The following is a 21,895-nucleotide window of genomic DNA, read 5'->3' on the forward strand; positions in this document are numbered from 1 at the left end:
TGACGTTTTGACTGGCTATCGGTTCTACGTTTGCAAGGTTTTGCGTTTTTGGTTTGAACCATGGGCATAAACACCGTCAATCTAGCTCGCTCGTATACATTTTCATAAACCGTCCTCTATGATGATGTGCCATAGATTGATGTAGCACCATACATGTGGTTTTGTCGACAAGGGAACGTTGCTTTAATATCACCGAGGTATACAGGTAATGGTTACTGCTGAATGTTGATAAACTGCGTGGTGTAGGTTTGCGGGAAGAGGTTGGCTGGCCTTTCCTCATCGTCGTATGGTTTTGCGTACAACAAAACAGTGTCAGCTTTCTCATGTCTTGCATATGTATCGTTGGGCATTTCGCAGTTATCAATATTTGAATAACCGGTTGAAAGTATCGATCACGTTCACGGCGTGATATTCGTCTACGAGGCAACTATTCCTGTACTCTACACTCCTGTACTCTTTCTATAAACAGTTTCTATAAATTCCTCTTCTTGTTACTTTAACGAATGCCAAGTGCAGTATATTGTACTTACTGTGCTTCTGTTCGTCATTGCCTTTATCGGTGGAGAGCTTCCGTGTCCTACAAGACATGCATCTATTCCGTATGTTTATGAATGTGTGCATGTCAATCATGTTGTGGTTTGGCTGCGAATATTATTTACTGCTATCTTGAGAATCTTGCACACAGCACAGGGTTCCTAGCGCGTATGGATGTCAGTATGATATGCACCATTTGCCAAGCAGCATGCAGCATATCTCCCTGATGCAAGATACGGATCTTTTGCACACCGGAACATCATAATCATCGATCTCCACACTGTGCTATCTTTGTTACACGGTGGTTAGTTGCGAGTTGCTTGCCAATGATCCAGGCCATAGCTAGGGGGATAGCTTTAGTTTCATTAAGAAACAGCTCGAGATGCTCGTTTGGAAGTTGTTTGCTTTAAGTGTTTCATGGAATTATGCAAATAATAGCTATCCGCTCTATGCGCTGACATAATCGACGGCCCAGTTCGTGCCTTAAAAATGATAGTTTGAAAATGACTGAATTGAATTCTAGGTGTTCTCACTATCCTAAAGGCAACCAATGTATCTAATTTATGGTACCCATCACAATCTTAAATGGGACTTAAAGACAGATGTACACATATGCATTAATATAATATAATATACGTTGGTTATAGAAGGACTCCTAAGCATCCATTCATAAATATTTTATAAAACTCCAGTAAGGTTACTGTTAGTGCAGCAGTTTTACAAAAATGGCTCGTACACCTACATTTTTGATTATTTTCCATGAACGTGATGTTATTTTGGTTTATAAACCATCGTATTATATCATTCTATTTTTTTGTTTACCGTTTCATTTTGCAGTTTTTACAGTCTCTCTGTAAGCTACAAAAAAGTAGGCATTGGAGAAAAGAGGCAGTCTGACGGCTATAGAGTACGACTCCGACTGGCTCACAATTTTTTTATTTTTCTCTTAAGATATTCTATTATTTATCGTGAATTATTTTATTTTATTTTATCAAGTCTTAAAAGAATCTTTGATAAAATAAAAAGGTAAAATAAATAAATTAAATTAAAAATGTTTTATTGTGTCACGTTTCGACAGGAGCCCACAGCATTAAACGGTTAAAAATCAACATTTACCGTGTACCTATTTGCGGTAGCCTGTAAAGTGAAAAATAATTGGTTTATCGTGATATTATAATTCCAACCGGGCTAGAATAATTTGTAGAACCATATAATCTTTAACAAAAATCTCGATTTCAGTGGTTTACTATTCTGGCTCTCTTAATAACGAACTTCAGCAAATCAGCCAAAAATGTTTGAGCTCTGCACATTTCAATTGATATTTTGAAAAATACGCACGGAAATGATGTGTGAATGAAAAATTAGCAAATTTTTAGTTCAAAATGGAGTTTTGAGACAATTTTCAACCCATTTCCTCATGATTTCACGTTTTTATAAAAATCTGTCGACAACTCTAGATCAAATTTGTGACATTGTGCATGAACAAATTTCTAATCAATAATTACTCCTGTAAAAGGTTTTAGTGGTAAAAAATCAACATATAACAAAGATCATTTTTCAAATAAGAATGTGTGTTCAGAATAATAATTGCTGACATTCAGAATAAAGTAAATTAACTTCAAAGTGAAATTGTATGTATGTTTTTAATGCATATTTTAACAATTAACAAACCAATAACTTCTTGTTGTTTGTTCTACTCATAGAAGAATTTCCTTTCCATAATACTGGCATGATGCTAGTCAAAGTCATACTTACTGTCGTAAAGTCTTTTGTGTTGGTAGATAATAACCAACATCGTATGTGGTTTATTGTTCCGGCAAGACCTGATACCGTACTTACAAACGATTAACTCCGTCTAAATTGGTACCTGTTGGCCGCATTAGTAGTATTTGTGCATGTTCGAAACATTGCGCAGCAATAAAACCTCACGACAAGGGTTAGCAAGAACATTACTTAATTACGCTATCTTAATGAAAGGTGTAGACCTCCTGCGTCGTTAAATAGTAGCTCTTTGAATTCATTTGGATCCACACTCATAGAAAATGAACAAATGTTAATAAAAAAAACTGCTAGTATATGTATTGTAATTCCATGTTAACGCTAAATATCTCTTTTTTGCAGGTAAATCTCATTACACACTGAAGAAATACAAATAAGAAATGAAATCGTTTGTATAACAAATACTATATAAAAACTAGTATGCTAATATACCTCAGTAAGCAATCTTTTGTTTGAACGCAGTAATGAAATGTGAAAGCTTTATAAATTCTGACAATACCGCGAGCTTTGCTGAAAACTGCCAGCGAAAGCTCGTTATTTTCACGACATCCTTTTTATAGCAACTTTATCCTTAATCATACGCTTTTCCACATTGGGTGAAGGACATTTTGCGCATGTTCGAATTATGGATAGCGAATGATATCCTATGGCATATTTTATAGCAAATGGGATGCAGCCAAAAGAGAATCAAAAAGATCTTTTCAGATATCAAGCGCCAAATTCGAGCTTAGTGTTCCATAAATGCCATTTTTAGAACTTAGAATACCAAATATATATTATAGCTATATATATTATAGCTATATAGCTGGATTCAACATACTATAAAGGACACACTGATGTTCTAAAACGATTTCAGAGCAACTGCTTTTTTGCCATTGTATATTATTGCTCCATCTGGTGGATATCCTCGTGAATTTGTTGAACGTCGTTTTAAAATTCTGTATAAACTTTATCTTTAACTTTGGGATATGAACCATACATTGAATGTAGCCGCATATTGTACATAAAAATCAATGTAAGAAACAAGGTATGAAACAAAATTTTATAACAAACGTTTTATGTAAAAATTGTCTTTCAAAATTTTTACATAAAACGTTTGTTATAAAATTTTGTTTCATACCTTGTTTCTTACATTGATTTTTATATACAATATGCGGCTACATTCAATGTATGGTTCTACTATACGAACTATTTATGTTATGCCAGCTTTAGGTGTATTAGTTTACCAAATGTTATACTATATATAAGTTATTATATTTAAGATTACCAAATCTTCACCTTTTAATCTAAGAAAAATTACCATTGCCGTTCAATGTCTGCTTGTTCCACTAAAGGACTTGACTATTAGTGACTAATTTGTTATACATAGCAAGATAGTCAGTCTTACGGGACAATCCAGGCTTGAATCGTTCGAATTGACGACTGTATCATGGGTCTAGCCCAAATATCGAATAATATATTTAATTTATTTATTCTTTATAGCTTTTGAGAATTCTTCTTCTTTTTTGGCACAACAACCGCTGTCGGCCAAGGCCTGCCAGTACTCACTAGTGAAGTGCAGTTGGCTTTCAGTGACCATAGCAGAATATAGTTACCATAGCAGAATAGTCAGTCCTACGTATGGGGGCACGGTCTATTCGGAACTTGAACCCATGACGGGCATGTTGTTAAGTCGTACGAGTTGATGACTGTACCACCAGACCAGCCCGAGAATTCATTCACTGATGGATTATTCCTGAAGTTGTCTAAGATCACACATACTTTCAATCAGTTCAATCTTGTTAATGCTTTCATAATTGAGCATAAAACGTACAGATAAATATTCTTTCTCGTTCATTATGTTCAGTGGATCAGTGCGAGATAATCCTAATGAAATCAATCATATCGATGAACCAGGCCAATATGCCTTCAAAAGTAGTTAAACTCGTTGGCACGTCGCTCGTGTTGTGCGTCTTGAATTATTAACTTAAAATTTTAAAGAACATTTTAGTCAACTCCTTCTCTGTACAGTATTAAACTTCCTTTTTAAATGCCATTCACACAATGCCAAACAGACATCCTCATTAAGCCAGCTAGAAGACTGTAAACAATGTGTCTCATGTTTAAGTGTGTTCCATAACACTGTGCAACAATCTTTAGCCTCGATTAGGTTTTACTAATAAACAGTGGCATTAATAGCCGACACGAGCGGGAGTGCTTGAAGTGGGAAGGTCATGATGAAAGCTGAGAGAAATAATGAAAAAATAGTCCCTTAGATTTTTTGTTGTGGGTAAATTTTCTTAACTCACCATTACAACGTTCTACAAGTTTGCTGGGGCAAACAGGGGTGTACGGAGATGGTTTAATTAAAATCATCAGATAGATGGCGGCTGTTGCTGGGATAATGTAGGGAATACCGACGGTGCTCCTAGGTAAAAGCTACACTTCATCTTTCTGTCCCCTTTGTTTCCCTTAAAGTTACGTGATGAACAGTGAACGAACCGCTTATACACTCTGCTTTACCTTGCTGTTAGCAAAATTGTGTTCTCAAATGTTTCCATCACAAAAACGTCCAAATTTGTGTGCTTCCCATTGAACTATATTTTTATTTACTTTGAACACTGTGTTCCTAACGATATTGTGATATTGTATTGTGACTAGATTTCCAAGCATTTAATGGGTTAGGCTGAATTATTGTTTTACCCATAACAAGATACTTAGTCATGTGTATTGGCCAGCGAGGTCTATTCGATAGTTGATCACAAGACGAGGATGTTGTTGAGTCCTACGATTGTCAGCTGTTGCTCTAGCTCATTAAAATTTAAATTCACGTTTAAGTGTGTTGAACTAGATGGATTGGAAGATGCTACAAATAAAAACTCAAGGAAGTAAAAGCTTCATTAAATCTTGCTTATTGAAATTACAAGGTGGAATGAGTTTTAATATGCAAGCCAAATAATGTAAATAGAGAGAGTTAATCAACAGTAAGCAAATTAAATGTGTTTTTTCTCGGAAAACTTCTTCCACCGAAGCAAGGGACCACTTTTAAGCGCTAGTTGGCAAGGCGGTAGACTGCGGAAATGAAATTGTGTTTGTTTACTTAAATGATTGATGCTGCTACGGGGTTTCTCTTTGAATGTTTTCATTGCAATTCATTAATGAGTTTTGTTTTATTTTCGTAAGAGTAAAGTAACCAGACAGGTATGATTTAGTGTAAGAAACTCGGTCAACTCTTAGAAACACATTTCGACCCACGCAACACTTCGTACTGTTCGTACTATTACCTGCGAAACAATTTAAGACGATACAGTACATAATAAACAATCTTCTTGCAAAGCCATGCTAGAAATAAATCTGAGAAATCCAAATCGATTTAAACATAATCATCGTTTGTCTGATTGTACCTAATTTCGATTGCTTAATAAAGAATGAAGCTTTAAATTGTGGTGAATGAGATGAACAGAGTGAATGTAACTGGTGCATTATTGAATTCGTTACTTTTCAATTTGCTTCACAATCGTTTAAAATAAGCTTCTATTGTCTGCCTTCTTTTTTGCTTCTTTTATATTTCCTCGATTTTCCGTACCAATCACATTCCTCTTACGGGATAATCGGTTAAAGCACTGCCTCTATCCCCCCTGCTGCTGATGCTCCAAGCTCTGTGTGAGCACATCACCTGGCTGAATGGAAAAGATGCTCCTTGCGCACACGTTAGCAAACCTGGGTCTTAATCTAGCTGCTTTTGCTTCTCCAGTCCCCTTTTTTAACGGACTCTGCACCCCGTCCGCCCTTTCGGACACAATGAAGGAAATTGGATTGCATTTGCTCTGTACCGTTGCTGTTGTCGCTAGCAGCGAAAACGAGAAAGTCGGCTCATTCCGTTTTCTTTACCTTCAAGACTTCTCGTGTGCACCCCGTTTGTCGACGGCAGCTTCACTGACAACGATTATCTTTACCACACAATTCGATAAATTGACATATCCTGCAGACGAATGAATCGAACCGCCATCCCTACCTCATGCTACAAAACACATGCCGGTTCCAGCTAGTGCAACCCAACGAAAGAACAGACGTATTGTGCAGAAAGCAACACCGCTTCGATGGTGCACTCTACGTAGAGCAGCTACGTTCCGAGAAGCTAACGACTTCTTCTACGTTGAGAATTCATCTTCAAATGGAGAAAGAGAAGCTCTCCCGGTGCACTGGTTTGCTGTCACTCTTCTTGTTGCCTACCAATCCACCAACCTCCTCGTTGCCAGATAGCAGGGTTTATTAGCTAACACTCCAGACAGACACGATGACGGGCGAGCACAAGTACGTATGTACGAATCGAAAAGAATTCTAAGGGAACTCGTACGAACGTTAAAATCATTATTAAAGACAGAATGAACAGAAGAAGAAAACAGCAGTGATGCTACCTGTTACACATTCTCGTCGCTGACTATGTATAATGGGATACTGGTAGTTTTTGTTACGATTCGGTTACAATTGATGTAAAAGAGAAAGTGAAGAATGCGTTAATATTTGCTTACCTGTATGAATTGAAAATAATTTATTAGAGATACCATTTACCCTCACTCTGCATAAATTTTGGCATAGTCTATTGACATTGGTTTTTATCTCTTATCTCTTCACATACATTGTCACAACTTTCCTAAGTAATGCAGTAAGAGTAATTCATACGATTTTTAAAGTTAAGTTAAGTTTTTTTTTATACTTAAGCAAAACCCGTAATCCCTACTGATAAAACACAACTGTTGCCAGAGATAGCCGTAAGCCTACAGCAAAGATGTAAAAAGAACTAACACCACTGTCCTTTTTAAAGCACAGGAAAGGAGAATGAACATTTTGATCAATAGATGACAAGCATCACTAGAGCATTGTTTGAGAAAAGTTTAACTTTCGTTGACTAAACATTCTCCAAGAAAATGCAACCCTTTCTTAGGGACCGCAGCAGTGCCCTCCAGAAGAGTTTATACAATAGCAAAGCTGTGTTCGTTTTCTACCTGTGCACTGAACAAACTTCAGAATAAAAATAAAATTAGACCCAGCGAAAGTGAATTCACTCAAAGCATAGTCGTTGAGATAAAGCTAAAGAAAAACACGAACTCACAAACGAGATATGCACGTTCAGGCATCTAATTCACCTTTCATCGTGGGGCGACCGGTTGCTGTACACGGCTAGCTGACAATTTAATTACCATCAAAGAAGAATTGCATGAGAGCTGGAGACCTGAGCCTGGGAAAAGAATCCGAAGGAATGCGTTCCACCAGCAGTGAGTGGCCGGTGTGTCGTGTGGCCGTGAATTTACTGCGCATTCGGGTGTGAGAGCATGGTGAGTGCAGATTGTTTTGGTACTCAGTTAACCTTTCGATGCCATAGAGTGGATGACTCTAGTTGCACGGTAGCACCCGTTGGCCTTGTGGCCCAATGACCCAGACTCTACGTTCGAAACCGAGGTAACTCCTTCCTTGAGCGTGGGCCCAGGAATTGGGTAAGGTGTTGTGCTCCAAATGAGATCCCGAACCGAAAGCTTTCGGGAGCTTCTTGGATCCAGCAGTTCGGCAGTTGTTTCAGAAACGCGCGCGCGTTCGGTCGTTTTTGGAACGGTGTGTTGAAAATGTAATGTTTGTGTACCGGAATGTTCGTAGATGCGTCGTAAATATTGGTATCGGTTCACGATGTTTTTAAAGCCATACTGGTGATTTAAATGCTGTCTCAAGTCCCACGCATAATGGTGTTATCAGTGAATACAAATGAAATAATTCAAGTGCTATAAATATAGCATTCCATCTTCACCACTGTTTTATATTTTTTTCGTGCAATAGTTTCCAGTGTGAAGTTTTGTATGTGTTCTTGGATAAATATTTGTGGCAAAAGAGCGTTTTTCGTCGGCCGTTAGCGACATCCGTTCTGCGATGAAAAGTGTTCCCACGTGTCTACTTCCGGTCATATTTCTCTACGCGGTACTACCGTTCAACCCGTCGTCACTGTGTTTATCCCATCGAGCAAAGGCTGCCGATTCGGTGGGGATCTTCCCAAACGAGAGCTATCACGTTCGTTGCCTGCAACACCACTCCCACAGCAACGGGCTTGTGTCAATCGTGCAAGAAGTGTCACCACTATCGGAGTACAGTGCTTGTTGGTGACTAGTGATTCTTATAGCGCTACTATTCGGCTTCTGTGCCTCGTTACAGTGGCTGCACGGCTATCTGGTAGAAGTGATGGTAGACCCACTCAAAATATTCTGGGTACTCACGAATAGCACGTATCTAGGTAAAGTTGTTTCACCTTTTTCGGTTGTTGCTTTTGCAGCGGATTTATCAAACGCTGTTTGTTGAAAGTTTAGTTTTCATTCTATTCAGTTTGTTACTGTCAAGCGGTGTGTGACTACCTTGTAATCTTGCAGATGTGCCCCATGCCGTTCTCTATGGGTCTGACCTGTCGTTGTAACCGTTTCAAACCTTGTGCAAAACTTTGTCTAAGCAAACCATCGTCTATACAACGATTACAGCGGTAAGCGGTGCGTTTTTTCTCGTCGCTCTCCTCTGCACTTCCCTTACCAGCCCACCGTTGACAGTGATGTCGACAAGACAATTATCATAACATTTGCAATGCAAATGACAAACACGGCGGATTGTGCTGATTCTGCCAGGTATCGTTCCTTTTGCATGGAGTAGTGTACGAAGTGCATTGTGCTTTACGCCAAACGCCGTTATTCCGCCAAGCGCCGGTGGAGTTTCTTCAAATGCTGCTACCTGATGACGGAAACAAGGCGATCATTGGGTGGCGAGTTTGAATTTTGAATCTGCTGATTTTAACTAACCTGAACATTTTCTATAGCACTGGTAGTGCTATTTATTTGAAACGCAGGATTTAATGGTAGTTAAATATGTCAATAAAATTACTACTCTACGATATGCAACCTTTTGTCTTAAATAAAAAAAGAACTTCGGACACATATTTGTTTAAAATACGCGTAACATTAACGTCCAGTTAATGGCTACTTATCATTGTAAAAATTATAGCGAATTATAGCTTCTTAAATTCTTGATTCCGACTTGATGTTTCCATAATAGTTTTCATTTTTGTCAAATATACTCAATACATGTCGAAGGAAACAGAAAATGTTTGGAAGATATAAATTATTTTACTCGTAGTTTATCTTACAATATTTTAATATAGGAGCATTTAAAAATAATGCCTGTGAAAACCGTGAATAATTATTAGTGGAAAATGGATAAGCCCCCCATAGTACTTACTTCCCTTCGCCCATTTACATTTACAACCAGGCGGCTCCATGGAAAACAACAAAATGAAAAATATCGAATGACGGTAGAGAAAATCCTTTATTGTAGTTTGCCCACATAAAAGAATACCGAAATAGATTCCTCCCATATAAGGTATCCGAAAGCTAGCTCGTGCTATAAGTATCCCTTCATATGTATACAACGACATTTCTCTCTACTTTCAATTGCTCCACCCGCATAGCTGTGGTGGTGGTGTTGTAATGCTTAGAAAAACTCGCCACAATACTCTTGTAAAATCACATGTACGATGTTCTTTAAAGCCAGAACTGCTGACGAAACCATCAACGCAATACATTTCTCGTACTAAGAAGCAAATAAAAATAACATATCTACTGTACTGTGCATACATCCCCACTTCGTTAGTTTAAACGGATCGCCAATCAGACAATCTATACATTTAAATAGACGATAGACAAAAGTTCTACGCCGATAAAACTAGCCACCTGCTTGCCGCATATTTCATCGCAGTTCCTAACAACCAGGCGTCTCCATTATCGGATATGTGTGGTCCATCATCGGTTGTACATAAACTGCTTGCCTGAATAACAAGCATTTCGGTTTACAATTTGAAATGGATAGTCATACTTATTCATTTTTACCTTGCGTTTTATAATGCCGTAATTATGTTTATAATAATGTTTAAAATGTCTTGAAATTTTCTGGATCTGATTCTCTGATTCTGATTATGATTCATTGTCCATTGGCAGATAGATTATGACAATTTGTTCCATTATTATTTTATTTTCAATTGTATTATATGACTATAGTACTACGTTTAGAGCATGGAAAGTGTTGTGAAACTCGTTGCTTTAACAAACTTAACTGATCATTCATATTGCGCCAAAGTTCTATTTTGTTTACAATATTTTTCAATATAACATAACCGAATATACGCACGAAGAGTGTCTTGTTAGAACATGTACTTTCGACATTTCGGTCCAAAGTTTTTGCTATCAAAAGATTCGCCTTCCAGGCCCAAACGTAGTTTTATCCGTTTTAATAATATCCTTTATACCAATCAACCATTCAAACAGCGATGTAGCAAGTTTCGCTGTGAAGCCGCTAGATGTGTAACAATGTTATCGAGTGAATAGCAACGGCAAAATTGTAACCAATGCTTATCTTCCGGACGGTACCCATGAAGAAGCTGTTATATAAAGTTATTTAATCGTCAGAATATCTACAGCGTGAATATGTTTGCTGCCAACCAGTACCACACAATGGATACTCGGAACTAGCTCCGGTGCCGCCAGTTTGCTAGTTTTCGTTCTCAAAATGAAACCCCTTTTGTCTACCGTAGTCCTCCGTTCCTAGGGGCGATTGTTTTCGATCGAATTAGTCCGATTACATGCAATCTCGGTGCTCACGACGGTGTTCGCCCTTCTGTGTGTAATGGGTTTGTTTGTGTTGATTCAAAAACCAAAGTTAAGGTTAAACAGTGTGTAAAAAATATGTTAACCTACCAGAGTTGAAACAGCTGCAGGAAAGATGGTTCACTGAAGGTGGAACTTGCTTTTTGGCGTTTGCTGTTCGTGCTTTACCATCCAACCCAGCTTTGTGTCGGATGCCTGGAGGATTATTTGTGTGGTTAAAGTTTATACAGAATTGTACATGGGTTCCGTACTGATAAATTATTCGGTCTTTTTATGTTTCCTTTCGACTGGCATTGTGTTTTTGTGCTATCTTTTTTATTTGTGTTTAATTATTTGTTGTGTAATCTATTATTTAAATTTAATACCTTTTTCTGTCATAAACATGTCAACAAATTAGCCTTCAGGTCTTAATATTGAGTTACCTATTGTCCTTTAACGTGTTAGTTTTAGCTCCCATTCAAGGTAATCGAGACTTACACGGTTTAAATCATGTAGTGTGAATGAGAATGAGTTAAATGAAACATTGAACTATTACATTAAACGCCTTTAAATCCATTGATTTATTAATATACATACATTTTCAATATTCATTTTCATATAAAACATTACTCTATGTACAATATTTAATAGGAAGTATGTACATATCAAAAGTATCTAAAAGGAAGTATGTACACGTTACCCTCGGTAATCCTTTTAAAACTAAAGCAAAGAAAACTGTAGAAGATAGGCATAAAGTAATAATTGGAAAAAATACAGCCGAGTACTAACTGTAAAGTTTGACAATCATCATAAAGAGAATTACGAAGTATAAGCGATACACTCAGTCACATTTCCCTTACCCCAAGCTGCTGGTACTAACACTTTTTACCATTGGAATAAAAAGGCTATCGTGTTAAGTTCAGTTGAAATTGAACATCTTCCACATTTCTAGGGTAACACTTTTCAAACGATTTGTTCTAACGAAGAGCTCTCCGATACTGGATGTTCTCCGAATATTTTGCATGTCTCAAGTGGCCACAGTGACTTCAAGAATGACGAAAAATTTCGTTCCTGAGTGAACATGTCCTGCGCAAAAGGGAAAGTTTGCTGCCGCCTTCCTTTGTTTAGCCATCAGCGAGAAGTGGTTCCTCAACAATGTCCAATCTCAAGCCCATATTTGACACTTTTTAGTGACTCACTCGACTTCCAACCAGTTGCCGTCATTGTTGAGTGGGAAAAACTTTCACTAAGCAAAAAAGACTGCCAGTCAGGGAGAAGTATCACTTATTGGCCATATTTTCAACACACCCGCCACATATTCTCTGCACCGCGGGTACAGCAGTTTCATCCGGCTGTCACAGCTCGGTAGGAAGAGGAAGTAGTTTTATCAGATAAAATTTCCCTTTACTCAGTAGACTGTGCACTTGCCCTGCTCCATCGGGGTTGGCCAGAGGTTCGTCCGCACCAAGCGGAGATTGATATGAAGTTTCGAGACACTCATCCTCTTGGCGCCGCAACACTTGCTCTTGCGGTAACAAATTGTAAAACTTTTCACACTCAATTTCCGCCCGATGGTCTGAGCGTGGGGTGAAGGCACCAACACCAGTTCCTGCTCACGTTTCGCTCCTACTCAGACTGTTAAATGCCGTGTTCGTTACCAACCACGTAAACCGCACTACTTTGGTAGGCAAGTGCAATCGAAAGACGTGAGAAGCTGTAAATTAGAAGATGACGCACAACAGCGCTACTTACGCTGTGGAATATGCTAAACTCTCATTAGTAAAATAGGGAGACGAGAGATTCCGCGCTGCCCTCGTCGGTCGTTTTTCGCCCAATCCTCATGCTGAAGGAATTATAAACCATGCAAACTAGAAGTAAACTGAGATGGGCTAGCAAAGTTTTGCATGTATTCACGGAAATTTAGGCTGTGGCTCCTTTTACACTATTTTCACTAGGCTAAAGATAGCCTGCAATCGAGCTTGATAGTGTTGAAATTGCACAACCACAATCTGCCCGGCTATACCCTTGTTGAATTACATATGTTTCGAAAGAAATAGAAGCGTTTCGCTTCATGCTCGCTCGGGCAAGCCATTTCGTGCAATCAGTGTGAGGAGCAATAATGAACGGTTCTGTATAAAATATATCTCCGCTTAGCAGTTAAATTGCAAATAAAGTATCAGATTCCTGAACATGTCGCTACGATTCACATCAAAGGGACACCAATGCATGTAGTTCATGGAATTATGTACCGCTGTTAATTAATTCCCATTCATTCCTAACATCACAGAATGTTTGATAATACCTAGATAGATACTGAACTTGAAACATAAAATACTGGAAATAACAATTGCATATGCTATTCTCACTGCAGAAATCAGCAGACATTTAGTTGTACTACTTTCGAATCACTTTTTAATGAGGGAATGCGCTTTTTTCTTATCTGTTGTAATAGGCGTTAACGATAATATCTGTTATAATGAATTTTTCTTTTTACCTATTGCTTTAGTTGGAATCATGTATTTAGATGAAACAAGAAACAGGAAAAATAATTTCAATCGTAATAATGTTAATAACAATAATTTCACATGAATTTAAAATTTCATTCGCTTTTAATTTGTTTCGTACGAAAGTCTTTGTACAAATTCCTTCACATAATTACATAAAATTATGTAAACAAATTCCGTTAGCTGCTACATTATACCTTGTATGCGTAAATGCAACATCATTACAGATTGCGCATACACTTCTCAGAAATCCAAAGTATTAAAACAAACTTTGCAGAAACGATGAAACATGACAGTTTCATAGCTTGTTTCTATTTCCCAGTAGAATGAAGGTAGATAAATTAGCTGCATGTTTTCCAATGAAAAGGCATAACAAACACGACGTAGGTTCCCTTTGTTGATCCTAAAGCCTTTCGTGCAGTGCGTGCATCCAACGTAGCCGCACTACCCGTAGGCATTGAGCCAGAACCAACCGGAACCTCACTGCTTTGAACCGTCAATCAACTCTCCATTTTGGTCACTGGTTGACTAGTCCGTCACTCATTTCCAGCCTCGAAGCAAACATTGTATGCGGAAAGTCGTCACCAGCAGCATATCTGTATCCGTGTCAGGCTTTTAACACCCAACGATAGGAATTCAGGAATGGCGCCCGATAGGTCGTAAGTGTATCACAGCATCCAGAACAATATTTCATGTCACAGCCGACCCGCAAAGAACTCGCTCCCTTAAAAACGGACGGTGTAGTGGACATGATCGCTACCGGTTATAAAAAGTGTATCGTGAACGGCGCTCAATAAACAGCGTTGCAAGCTTTTGAAGAATTTCTTCTAACTGCTACCATTCCCTAGCCTAAGGTCAGAGGTGCTGCCAAACGATGCCAATCCATATCCATCAGTGTTCGTACTGTGCGATGCATGCCCACTAGTTGCCTGCTGCCTTTTGAAATGCTCCCCGTGTATGATTCACCATTATTAAGCAAGATCGAAAAATGGCACCATGCTCTCCGCAGCTTCTTTGCTGTCGTAGGATTTCAACCTCCCATTTTTGGGGGCGCTTCTCCACTCCCACCATCTTCGCCTACATCTCGTTTCCATTCAATTCGGATTCTGCTTTCATGTTTTCCTGCAGCCTCGGACCCGCTTCGGGGTGCAGCTAATAAGTCACGTTTTCGGTCGTGATTTATCATCGAACGAATGAGAAATTTCATTAAAGAGAGTGAAGCACCGACAAAATTTCAACAACCTATCGGGCGGTTAGACGACAGGAGTGGGTGAGTTTTTCGTGGTTGACGGGGGGGCTTTACTCCTGGAGGAAATTCTCAATGTGTCGACTGCGATTAGGTGTATATTGTCCCCAGAGCACCCAGGCTAAGGGCTTGAGGTAGTATTTTTCAGTTTTTACGAACAGAAAACTATATGAGAAAGAGGGAAAGAGAGAGAAAGAGAGTGAGGGTAAACATGGTAGCACTATCAAGGGTTGTATCGCTACTTTATCACCATCGCCAACCTCAGCCATCCAACCCTGCTTTTGTCCGCTTTCTGCACAATCAAAACCAGAGCTTGCATTGCATCGGCAATGAACCGAACCAAATTGCGCTTTGATTCCCAGATCAATGGACCATAGAGTGGATTTCTCCCACAGCAACTCTGTCGTACTTTTCGTTGTTGCTTTTTTTTTGTCGACTTTTGTCGTTGCCATCGTCTTTATTCGATGGAAACTTGTGCCTATTATTGGAGGAACATTCAATGCTGATTGCACGATTCAATTTACCTTTACTCTCTTTGCCTCACGTCTAATTTGAGTGCAACTTTGATTGGAAAGCAGTGTGCATCACAGAACGAAAAAAAAAAAAAGAATGCAAATAGTTCACAACCTAGTGTGCAAATAGTTTGTGGTGTAAAATTCGCGAGGTAAAGTCGAAGCACTCGGTACCGCTGATCACAATTTCGTATTCAACAATTGTGTCTCATGTTTCAACCGTGCAACATAATTCCGTTTTCAATTCGCGTTTTGTTTGTTTGTCAGATTTTTTTTCCTTCTTTCGTTCACCGTGAGGAATTAGTTTCCACAAGTTGTGGAAGCTAATTGAATTTCCAACGGTAAGTTTCGTGCCACGCAAATGTCACGGGTACGACTGTGCTGACGACTGAACGGTGGTTCAAATTGTCAAACGGTGGCTCTGCACTGTAACTTGTAGCATTTTGCAGGAAATATAACATCGATTGCCTTGTTAGCCTTTGCCACGATGCTATAGCATCGTCTTTGTTCCTGTTCCCCAGGGACCAATGCAACCGTTTGCGGTTTGCATTACCTTTTGTGAGACAAAATATTTAGTTAAGCCCCACCAGCACCGGAACACTATTTAACAAAGTAAACTTTCGCCCATCCGAAACACGGGTCTCACACAGTTATGTGCAATGTCTCGGAGATGATGTTTGCTCTGGCCGGCATAGCTAAGGTACATTCTACCGCAGTGTATATGTACCTAAAGTTTGTGCATTTGAGGAAAACAATACTGTACCGCAAAGTACACAGTACTGCGGTAGCGGTTGAGAGACTTACGCTGAAGCTTCTTTAGCTTCCCTCAGGATATTTGTCATGAGCTTACAGGCGCTTGTTCAGTTGCGAGAGTCGCTTGGTTGGTGTGATTGTATGGCTGTGTGTGTCCCATTGTGTGTAGCTTCCAAAGGAGGAGTACCATTGAATAACCGTTGAGTCGAGGTGGAAAAAAGATGAAGCCACTTTGAAATTTAATGTTCCCGCTTATCTCACAAATTTCCATCCATCCCGAATGGTGAATGTGTTTGCTATCGCAAACGGCGTCCCCAAGGCAACCGTAATCCATCCAAAAATATCTCACCATCGCTACGCATCGGAATAGTGAAATCGCGTTTAAATAATCCTCGTGCTCGGAAAACGATATGCAGCACTGGCACCATCGGGGCGTGTGTTGCCCATCGATAGTCGAACCACGTCCGCAAGGTCCAACTTTAGCGCGGACATTCAAATTTTCGGAACTTTGGACGCCCGCTGGAGGTCCTGGACTTGCTCCCTTGCTCGCACTCTCTCCTCCTCACTCGATAACGATAAATTGCTGCAAATTAATATGCTTCCTCCATATATAGGTTTCAATTCGGAACCAATTTACATTTCCATTAGCAAGTCCAACTTGTCCGGCTTTCCAGCCCAACGGTCGGACTTTCTCTTCCTTCTGGAAACCGCACTCGGCTTGTGAGCGATTGGCCGAATGCCGATGCCAAAACGCGATAAAGACGAACGCTAGCGTTGCCCACGTTCTGCTGGACTCTCACGGTGCTGGGTGTTTACGCAGCGAAGGGAAGAATATAAAAAGGAAGGGTTATTTGGAAAGTTTAGCGATAGAGCGTGGCTAGAGGGTGGCTAAAACCAAGTTGCACTTGGTGGGTTAGTGCTGGAGGCCGGTTAGAGTCCGTTTCGTGCTAAAGGTGTACTAAATCTCAGCCCCTCCAGTTCTCCGCTTGCACATACACACTTGCTGGTTCTGCTTGCTGCAGATCATTTTGATGCTAAAAACGGCACACCACTCTTTTACCGGCCGGGCGTTAAGTGGGTAGCCGATCGGTTTAATGGTTTGTCATAAATTTTGTGCTAAAACTTCCTGCCGCCTATGCCTTGTTCCACGGGAGGCAGAGCGCCAACGAACTTAGCCAGGATTTGTGTGCCCGTCGATTTGCGGCAATGTCTATGTGGACCGGTAGCATTTCCAGTATGGAAGCAACTTGAACGTTCTCGCTCTCGAGATACTCTCTTACGCGGGCGGTTTGTATCATCATGTGGGGTTACATAAAATTAACACCTCACATGAAGGATGACACTAATGGATACGGTGGTGTAAGGACAAGAGATAGTTCCGGGTTTTGCGGTCGTGTTTGGTTTTTTGCTGTTTTTTTGTTATCGGTTGGTGGAGTATCCGTGTTGTGACGAACCAAGGGAGCGCACGCTTATGAATATTTCATTTGACTGAAATGGGAAAAAAGTTTGTTCGTTTAATTTTAGTTTCTGTGGTGTACATTTTTACCCCGTACCTTGGAACTAACTAGTTACTAACATTTTTTCGTACTGAACCCAAGTCATAGAAGGCTGCTTTTGGAGGTTGACATATTACCCACGACATTGCCATTGAGAAGCCAGAAGCAATATTCTTTCACACCAGCCGATGATCCTGGAGGGTCATAAATTATCAACGTGCAAAAAAAAGCAACAAGACTGAATCTGAGACAAGTGTATAAATAAAACACAGCTACCTTCTACCTACTCACCCGAATGAACGATGCGACAAGGCACACCAATACAAAACACTTTACCACATCAATGGCGTGACAGTAGCATCCGGCCGCTTCTCCGGGAATATTGTGCTCGCGCAAAATCGCGCTCGCGCCCACCACATGAAGGGTAATAAATTATCGTTAGCTTCTGGTTTGGTGTGATATTGATCCTTGCCGCAGCTTGCAGTCAGCGAAGAAGAAACTGAAGGAAGGTAGAAAAAAATTCTGTTGTTTGTCTATTTGTTGCTGGAAGCCTTTCGCCTGCGATGCAAAACGATTGCCTTCTGGCGCTGGTGAAGACATCGATGAAGTGGTTCCGGTCGGTGTGTGGTATATAAACTGTGCTAAGCGTGCGCTCGCGACAACACGCTGCCTTTGGCCCATTTTTCTTTAGCGCTCGCGGGCTTGCGGTTATTTTATCAGTGCTATCGGAAAAGAAAATCTTTGGTCTCGTCTGGCTGTGAGGGGAGGGCGATATTCAGCCACTACCCCTAACAGCAGTCGCGAAAGCGTTGAAGCGAAGTAGTGCATACAGTGGTGGTTGCAGAGTTTTTTTTCCCCGCAGTAGCGGGAATTGGTACCACCCGTCGCTGACCAAATGCGTTCTAGTACGCGTTCTCTGTTTGCCAAAAAAAAAAATCCAACCACACATACACACACCACATCCCGGTGGCAGCCAATTCAATATCGTGAAAACGCGGCCCATTTTTCATCCACCGAATTGTGAACGCACGATCATTGTGTGTGTGTGTGTCTATGGCGCAATATTCCTATGCGGTAGCAACTGTTGTCCTACGTGTGTGTGTGTGTCTGTTTGTGGTACAATTTATGGCACCGGATTATGTGTTGCCTGGTTTGGTTTTTGTTCCTCCACCCAATACCCTCTTCCCTTCTCTGTACAATCATTGAGCAAACATTGTGGCAGCATTGTGGCTGTTTGATGTTATTGATTCTGCACACTTGCTGCGCTGTGTATGGCCGTTAGTTGAAAGTTTTTAGTTTTTTTTTCATAACTTTTTTTGTTTTGCTCACTAAAGATGCCGCGAAACGACGAAACGGTGCCGAATGGTGTTATTGCCAAACGCGAAACGACGGTGTATAGGATATCCGGTACCGGGCAGTGCCACAGTGGAATGAATTGCTGGCTTTTTGGTCTATCTTTGGCGGCAATAGTTTCTTAATTTATTTCCTGCTCCGTCGGGAAAGGGAGGCTAAAGTACGCACGAGCGGCAGACAGATATTTATTGAGGATAATTTAGAAGAAAATGATGCTGTGCGATACTGAGTGTTTGGGTTGGCATGCACAACGTACCGGAATGCACACCGTGGCAGAATTTCCATGTTGAAGAATGTGAAGCTTCACAGAAACAAGTAAACTGGGATTATTTCTACTCAAATAGTGTGTCTATTTAATTTTGTGCTTTGAGGATGATTGTTTTACAATCAATGGTTAGCTTGTTTATCATAAAAATGACATTCTAAAAGAGAACATGTTATTTTTCCTCTTTGCCAGGAGTGTGTACTTTTACTTGTCAAAAGAGCTCTTCCTACTGTGTTTCATTAAGCGTGCAATATTGTTCTTGGAGTAGTATAACTTGACTAAACCATGACATATTACAGCCATAAAAAGGTTCGAGCATACTACATCTTAGTTCCAGTCGCACATTAACGTATGTTAACATCATTAATGATAAAATCACATCCATGTAATGTTTGCAAAAAGTTGAATCTTATGTAACTGTAGACATTACTCCAGTAAATGGAAAGCATCTCAATCGCTACTGTTGCGAGTGCGACTATCATGCTCGTGCTCATGCTTATTTAAATCCAACTAAACCATCGCATGCTAACAAAATGCAATTTAACCAGACATTATGTGACATTAACATACTGGCAAGTACCATGCTTGTAACCAATCCGCTAAGTACGAAGTTGCTACAGCCAGCACATTACCGCACGTGTATCAACATTCCTCCAACCACTTCTGCCGATGACGGACGCCCCATATCCATCCAGGCGCCTGTACACACACAGCATAACTTACCATAAATGTTTTATTTAACCACCAATTCGAGTGACATAGATGACGGCGGAGATGTAGTTTTTATTTTTATCGCACGACCAGAGCATCTAAGTTTTATGTAAATGTTTTTGATTGTAACGACCCGGCATAAAACACAATCTGTGTTGGGCTTTCAGCTCTTGCGAGACGGGGCCGGGTTTGTCATGCAGGCACGGAACCAAAGGCAAAGGATTCGAAACGATTCAGAAAAGACCCATCCGGGACCGCCTCGCGAACAACGTCTGGTGCAATTTTGCCTTGCCTTTCGCAGCTCCCCGGTCTCCCCGTCTATCGTCCCCGAACGGCTGCAGCTGCTTAGCAGCATCCTTTTACCCGCACCTACGTGCGTTATGCTTTCTTCTGTGCACTGCTTTATCGCAGTAATTTCGTTCGAAGCAAACGCTACACATGTATGAGCGAGTTGGAAAATGGTTGTTTGGCTGTTGTAGTTGCTGTTGTTTATTTCGACCTCTCTTTCGCTCTTCGACCGGCAAAAAGGACCGTAGCGGTGGTAATTCATGGGCTTCTCGATGCTTCTAGAGGTGGTGTAGAACGGAACAGGAAGGACTATAAATTTTATAGCAGCATCTCGAGCACTCGAACAACAGCTTCTGTTAACCTTTCCGGATGTGGTGGCTTCTGTGTGTTGTGCCGCGCGGTACCGTTTGAAATATTCGGCCAGGAAGCGGAGCGCTTTCGAGCGAACGAGAGCGAACTTCGAGTAAAATGGCATCTTATATGTGCGTCTGCTGGTGGTGAAATGTGTGGCACAATTCTCAAACGAAACGAGAGAAGAAGAAAAAAACCCGGCCATTGTGGCTCTACAAGGGTGTGTACTAAGCCACCCATCCTCAAACCACAATCCATCCAAGCGCGAGCACACTCGCAGTGGGTGTGGAAGTCCGATTATTATGCTAGCTTTTTTGTTGACTTTATTTCTTGCCACTTCGAAACCCATAACTAACCCCACACGACCGCTCACGTATCCGTTCTCAACGAGCGCCATACCCCTTTTATATTTATTTATCTTGTTTTCTTCTTCTTACTTCTTACCGACCGAAGTCTTGGTCTTCACGATCGTAAAGTGGAAGAAAATAGGAAAACACTCTCCATCGTTGCTTAACCACACTGTCACCACACTGCTTCTGCAGGTTTGAGCACTGACAGGTCCCAAGCGGCGGTGGCTGTGTTTTCTACCCCATTGCCGGGGGGAGTTAAGGATCATCGTTATGTCCACAACAGTGCGTTTTATGCTCGGAATTCGAATGACACCACAAGCGGGGGTTCGAATCATTTGCATATCATCAACGCCACCGGACGCTTTACGCACGACATCTCTCCGAGCAAATTCCCCTGCGGAGGCAGATTGCTTAAAGTTTTATGCTTCTCACTACGGTAACCGAGTTCAGTCACTCACAATCTCACACATGGTGTATATGGTAAAGTTTCGTTGTCCGTGCGTGCGCCTTGTTTAGCTGAAGTAGCGAAGATTAGAGGAGCCACATTGGCACATTGTAAATATTTATACAATACATTCCGTGAATGGGCACGGAGACGTGTACGGACGGTGCTTAATGTAGTATTCCTTCGAGTGGAATAGCATGTTTGCGGGTACAACTTTTCACCACCTACGGGGAGGCATAACGTTGCGTGCTTTCCATACACTCGTTACATCGAATCAAACAGACAATCAACAAGGGCAAAGGAAGAAAAGGTGCATGAGATGGTTATTTTGTGAGAAAAATTAATTTTCATCCATAACTGCCTCTACACCATTCAGGCAGCCATTTGTGAGGCCATACATATTAAGTGATTCATTTCAAACCCCGGGAAGAGCTCCAATAGGTCCTCCGGCACCACCGTACCAAGCTGAGTGACTTGCCGAATATTCTAATCAGACTCCGTAACCTGAGGGAAAGCTACCTCTGTGTACTTTTTTATGCGTGTCGACACATAAAAGATGGAGCAAGGGATTTTTTTTCGTTCTAAAATTCCTCTAAACTTATTTGCTCCTTTTTATCATGCGAATGAGAGTGTTTGCAAAGCGTGGGTGAATGGGAGTAAAGAGAA

General features: G+C 40.6%; 1 protein-coding gene across 18 annotated transcripts in view; it reads left to right on the forward strand.

The window, feature by feature from the left end:
* The window catches only part of LOC120904608 (neural-cadherin), a 251,518-nt gene that overhangs the window by 155,846 nt on the left and 73,777 nt on the right, over nt 1-21,895 (forward strand). The window contains exon 1 of one of the 18 annotated variants that reach the window (XM_040314736.1): nt 7,885-8,569. The exons of the other annotated variants lie outside the window; for them this stretch is intronic. Coding sequence (XP_040170670.1) covers nt 8,518-8,569 — 52 coding nt within the window. The 5' untranslated portion in view covers nt 7,885-8,517. Of the gene's footprint in view, nt 1-7,884; nt 8,570-21,895 lie in introns of those variants that run through there. 18 annotated transcript variants of the gene reach the window in all.

Source organism: Anopheles arabiensis, chromosome 3 (assembly GCF_016920715.1).
Source record: "Anopheles arabiensis isolate DONGOLA chromosome 3, AaraD3, whole genome shotgun sequence".
Taxonomy (NCBI): Eukaryota; Metazoa; Arthropoda; class Insecta; order Diptera; family Culicidae; genus Anopheles; species Anopheles arabiensis.